A 6100-nucleotide genomic window follows, 5' to 3' on the forward strand; every position below is an offset into this window, starting at 1 on the left:
TGCCCCTGGGCAAGAGCTCAGCCAGCTGCTGGGGCACGGTAGCGCTGCCAGTCTGCATCACTGAAGCTGGAGGTGGGCCCAGGGGATTTGAGAGCTGGAGGTTCAGCCTGCCAACAGCAAGTGCAGCTGCTGCTGACCTTCCCCCTTGTCCCATGAATCAGGGCTGGGACATGCAGTAGCAAGCACCAACACAAACATCTCCAGGCAGTCCCCTGAACACATTAAGCTTGGGGCTGACATCGTCCCAAGTGCAGAAGCAGTTCCCAAACCTGAGAGGCACAGACAGGGTACTTGCCCTTAGCACGGTCCTCCAACAAGGTCTTGCTCAGAAAAATCTCCTATAAATCATCTTGCCCGATGCCTCAGCAGAAACAGATCTGTGAGAACCATGGGAGCCCAGGGGAGTGAGCCTCCTTGCAAAACTGGTTACGCATGAGTGAAATAAATGAGGCCTTGGAAAATCCCCCCCTTCCTGACATGTTCTCCCCTTACTACCCAGGTGAAAATAGATGCAATACCACAGACAGTTAAGCTTCACTCCAAAAGGGCATGTTTCTCCACCATACCATGTTTTCACTGTCTTTTTTTTTCTTTTTTTTTTATTTTTAATCCTTTTGCAAATACCTTGTGGTGAACTGCTGCCAGGTCAAATGCTACCCCTTGGCAACAAGGAGACCCTGAGGAAGCCCCAGCGGTGCAGCCAGTCTCCTCCCTCTGCACCTGCCAGAAGCAACCTGGGGAGCAAAATCTCGCTGAGCTCTCTGTGCCTTTCAGGCAGGGAGGGCAGGGCAAGGCACAGCCTGAAGGCAGAGCCACCAATAAAAGCCTCCCTGGAGGACTTTGGCCGGCTCCCGGTGGAGCGTGACTGACTGCTTGTGCATTGGCAACTCCCTGCTACTATCCAGCTCCTCTGCTCAACACTCGCTGTGCTCCTCAGCATCGGGCATCAGGCACAGATCAAGCACAGCTCCACGCTCTCCGGCAGCGTCCCACGCCAGGACTCCTGCCACGAACCCTGCCTCCCCCTTCAGCTTCTGCTGGTGGGTGCCCAGGAGTGCTCCGGCTCCACGGCTAGGCCATTTTGCAACACAGCGATTTGGCCAGACGGGTGGCAGCTTCCCTCCAGCCTGCTGCAGCGACGGAAACAGCTCTGCTAACACCACATGGGCACTTCTGGAAAAGTAAGAACAACTCATTTCCCACCTTCCTTTCTAAGGTGCCTTGCTCTTGGGGAAATATTCTGCAAACAGCTCAGCCTGCACACCTCTAATGTGTGCCCTCTTTTCTTCTGCCCTTACTCCCGTACCCATCCAAACCCCTTTGAATTACACGAGCTTCTACTTTCACACAACTGCACGTGTCAGTACCTGCGTTAGGTAGTGCATTCCTCTCCTGTTCTGCCCAGCAGCTTAGCAATGAAAAAACTGAATCTCATCACTCTGAAAAACACCCTCCTGCCCAACCCTGCTCTCTACTCCCGCTTTGGCAGGGAAACAGCTCTTCAGAGGTGCAATCTCTTCAGTGGTGCAGCCACTCCCCTCTTGCATTCAATCTTTTCCCTGGCAACACCCCTTCCAAGCTGCAAGCTGAATTTTGCTGATGTCAAACCAGCTCTGGGGTGATCAGCTCAGGTTTTGGGAGATGCCACACACAAATTATCCCTTTGGCAAAGGAAAAATTATCCAGTTGCCAGCCAGATGGGGACGATTCCTTAACCCCTCTTAGGTACCTTCAGCCCGGTATCTTACAAGACCAACAGGAAAGCTCTTAACAGGCATTTCCACCAGTACCAAAAGTGCTGTTCTTCCGGCCTGACGATATAGAAGCGCAAGATGTTGCTGTCCAATCTGCCCAGTACACCAGAGACTCTTCCCTTCAGGGATATTCTCCATGTCACCTACTAAAAGTCAGCTTGGAACTCACTCGGTACTCATGTAGCAAACAGGAGAGGGGCCAGAGCTGTCTTCACTTTCCCCTTAGCACAGACCAGCCAAAGGCCAGGCAGGGCATCGACACCGAGTGCTGTTGGGAGGATACTCCTCCCAGCAGGGCCTGCAGCCTCGCCTGTGCCACAGCAGCTTGGCCCTGCTGCCCCGGGATCACCTTCAGAGCCCTCTCCCCAAGACACAAGGCAGGTGGGTTTTTCCAGGTCCACGCTCCCAGGGAAAACACAAGCCTCACCTCCTACAGAGTGGTCAGTTCATCTTTGCATTTCGCATTTCACGCTACGCCAGTGTTTATTGAACATCACTTGGCTTTGTGTACAGCTGGGTTCTCCCATGTCTCAGCTCTCCCACCACATCCCACCCACCCAGCAAGTCCCCCAGGAAACAGCACAGGACAGTTGTGTAGCTCCAGCAGCGTGTGCTCCAGCGTGCAGAGACACGTGGTCTGTACAGCTGTGTTTTAGGTGATTGTAGGATGTGTACAGCTGTGTTTTAGGTGATTGTAGGATGACTGTCCCCGACTGCATGCCAAAGGCAAACATGCCCACACAGTGTAATCCCCTCTGTTGCCTCCAGGTTATCAGATGCAGAGCTGCTGTTGCCTGGGCCGTGGGAAAGCCACTCTCTATTGAGGAGGTGGAGGTTGCACCTCCAAAGGCAGGTGAAGTCCGTATCAAGGTAAAAATGTGTTTCAATATTTTTTTTTTCTCCCTTGTGGGAATTGCTCTTCTTGTGGTCATACCTTGAATATACCTGTCAGGGATCCGTGTCCACTAACAGACCTTAACTGTCCAGAGAAGCCCTGTGAAAAATCCTTCCACAAACAGACTTAAACAGAGGCCAGACCATTTCTAAGGCTCATCTGCTCTTTCCTCTCCAAACAGATTGTGGCCACGGGCATCTGTCGAACAGATGACCACATTTTGGAAGGTTGCTTTCCTAATGTGGATTTCCCAGTTATCCCAGGCCATGAAGGAGCTGGGATTGTGGAAAGCATTGGAGAAGGAGTGACCTCTGTGAAACCAGGTAAGACACACGCACAAACACACACCCAGGGGTCAGCTCTCAAGCAGATGAGGCTGCCCAGAGCTCAGAAATTCCCTCCCTGTTCGCATGTCAGTGGCTCAAAACCTGAGTGCATACTCATTGCACTGGACTGTCACATATACTTTCCTGGTCTATTCCCCATGCACATGAGTGGGGCTCTGAGCATTTCCTCCTGACAGAGAAAACAGAGGGTTCGTGGTAGGAGGCTGCCATTGGAAAGCTTGGCAGAGGCTCTCCAACACCCTCAGGGCCTGCTGAGCAAGAGGCACCTAACAGGGACTGGCTTTGTTGCAGGAGACAAAGTCATCCCCCTTTGCGTTCCACAGTGTGGGGAATGCAGCTTCTGCTTGAATCCCGAATCCAGCTACTGCCTGAAGACCCAGTGAGTTTGCTTTGCCTTCCCCTACACTCAAATGTGGTCAGCTGTCTGTCAAGAAGTCTGACAACCCCATGGGTGCTTCACTTGATGAAAAACAAATGAATGCACCCCCAACAGTGTCTCTGAACCCCAAAACCTGCTGCCTGACAAGACCAGCCGGTTCACTTGCAAAGGGAAACAGATCCACCATTTCCTGTGGGTCAGCACCTTTGCAGAGTACACCGTGATCCCAGAGTACGCCACTGCCAAGATAGATGCTGCTGCACCTCTGGACAAAGTCTGCTTGCTTGGCTGTGGGTTTCCCACAGGCTATGGGGCTGCCATCAACACCGCCAAGGTTGGTATTCAGGCATGTCAAGCACAAGCACCCCACGGCCACCCTCACCCAACCCTGTGCAACAGAAACCTCCTCTTCACACTGGAGACTCACAGGGCCCCATGTTGTGCAGGTAAAACCAGGCTCCACCTGTGCCATCTTTGGCCTTGGAGGAGTTGGCCTTTCTGTTGTCATGGGCTGCAAGGCAGCGGGAGCTTCCCGCATTATTGCCATTGATATCAACAAGGACAAGTTTGCTAAGGCCAAGGAGCTGGGAGCCACTGACTGCATCAGTCCTCGGGACTTCAAGAAGCCCATCCAGGAGGTGCTCACTGAGATGACTGGCCATGGTGTGGACTACTCCTTTGAGGTCATCGGGCTGGTGGATACCATGGTAGGTGGCAAAGAGCACATATCCAGATCATTCAGAGTCTCCCACAAGGGCAAAATTCACCCTGGTGGGCAGTTCCTTGCCTGCTGCCTCCACTGCTGGGCACATCTTTGCTCAGAAAGGCAGTCTACGGGCTTTGGGAGAAAATGATGTACGAGTCTCAGGACAGACACTGAGCTCTCCAAGTTCATGTATTTTCAGATTACCACGGAGGGGCTGCACAGAAAGAACACTTTTCTGACAGCATGTTCTCTAATTCACCTGCCTGTCCCATCAGACTGCTGCCCTGGCTTCCTGCAACATGAACACTGGTGTCTGTGTGATGGTTGGGGTACCACCTTCTGGTTCAGTGATTCCTGTTGACCCTATGCTTCTGCTGTCTGGGCGTACATGGAAGGGCACTCTGCTTGGAGGTATGAAACTTAGGAAAACATTTTAGACATTTCAGCCTTTTCCTTTCACAGTAATTTCCAAACATCTGTGGAACAGACACCCTTCAGGGCATATGAATAACAATCCCCTTGAAAATGGGTTTTCCCATCTGAGCAATGTCCCCAGCTGTAGGACAAAAGACGCTTTTCCTCATAGTCATTATTCACTAAGCTCTTGGTCACAAAGAGTATTTCAAGCTTAGCAATGTCCCAGGAAACCTCTTTGAGAGGGTTTTCAAGAAAAACACAACTAAAGAGGAGCACTGCATTTGCACGGTATATACAGGCATGAAACATGCTAATATATCTGTAATTGTTTCATACAGTTCAATGCACACAACTGTCTATGAAAACCCACTGGTTTTCATAGAAAAGGAGAGGAAAACTTCTGACAAGATAAAGGCACCAGTACTGGTCACTCAGTCCAAACCCTCACAGCAACACTACCTTACAAAACAGCAGTTCTCTGATTATTCACAGCAGGTGCTTTCTCCCGTTTCTAGGTTGGAAGATGAGAGATTGTATCCCCAAATTAGTTTCCAGCTATTTGGAGAAAAAATTCAACTCAGACTTGCTGATCACGCACACGCTGCCGATTGCTAATGTGAACGAGGGATTTGAGTTGTTACGTACAGGAAAAAGGTGAGACCCTGACTAGCAAGAGCAAGGTACAGCAAATGCCACGTCCACCTAAAATTCAAAGAGCCCAAACACTCTGGCAGGCAGAGCACGCAATTCTGCCTTCTCAAGAAGCACCTGAGCCGTTTGAGGAAACAGGGACCAGAGATGCATGTCGGGAGGATCTGCCATAAGGAGGGAAGAGCCCACACTCAGCATGGGGAACCCTCCTGCTCATGGTTCAGCTCAGCAGAGATCCCGTGGCCCTGGCACCACACTGAAGCCAGCACAGGCCCTCAGACACCACATCTCAGGGCACTGTTTGAAAGCACAGGACAAGTGATAGAGAACAAGGAGTAAGGGGGGTCCTTGGTGACAACAGCATAAAAGCCAAAGGAAAGAGAAAGTATCTTACAGCAGCAACACAAAAGCTTTGGGAAGCCTTAGCTCTTGAGGGGGTCCCTTCAGCAGGGTTTTGAAGGCTGTCCTGTTGCTGCATGTCTCATGCAGCTGAGTTAGGAAGAGGCTGGATGAGAAAGAAGGTGGCTAGTCCTCAGACATGCCTGCTTGCCCCACTGCCTGCTCCTGAACACTCCCAGCCACAGCACTTTTAACTCCTCCCTTCCTTTCCACTTTTCAGTATTCGCAGCGTCCTGCTCTTTTGAAGGACATGGCCAGGGGAGGCTGAGTGGAGGGACCAGCGCAGCAGAACCACCTCCCTTCTTGCCCAGCACCTCACTTTGTGGGGTGCAAGAACAAGGAACTCGCCGACACTGGTGCCGCTGCCAGCTCTCCTGCACCTGGTTGAGACCCAAAAGGACATCCCTCCGGAGAAAATGCTTTTACCAATAAAGGGTTTCAGTCAAACTCGTCTCATGCAGTGCTCTCAATCAACAGAGGTCCTGTGGGGCAGGTGGAGATCTTCCTCATACTGCAGGCCCTTCCATCACCCCCCTTGTCTCAGCAGCGAGC

At 51.6% G+C, this 6100-nt stretch overlaps 1 protein-coding gene across 1 annotated transcript; it reads left to right on the plus strand.

Annotated features, from left to right (window-relative positions):
• The first annotated feature begins 1114 nt into the window (after positions 1-1114).
• Positions 1115-5793, plus strand: LOC104623008 (alcohol dehydrogenase 1). The gene is made up of 9 exons (XM_010289948.1): positions 1115-1181; positions 2523-2624; positions 2831-2972; positions 3288-3375; positions 3490-3709; positions 3822-4082; positions 4357-4492; positions 5014-5152; positions 5769-5793. Exons 1-9 carry the CDS (start codon positions 1164-1166, stop codon positions 5791-5793), a joined length of 1131 nt encoding a protein of 376 aa, XP_010288250.1. The 5' UTR covers positions 1115-1163.
• Positions 5794-6100: the final 307 nt, after the last annotated feature.

Source organism: Phaethon lepturus, unplaced genomic scaffold, assembly GCF_000687285.1.
Source record: "Phaethon lepturus isolate BGI_N335 unplaced genomic scaffold, ASM68728v1 scaffold14676, whole genome shotgun sequence".
Classification (NCBI taxonomy): domain Eukaryota; kingdom Metazoa; phylum Chordata; class Aves; order Phaethontiformes; family Phaethontidae; genus Phaethon; species Phaethon lepturus.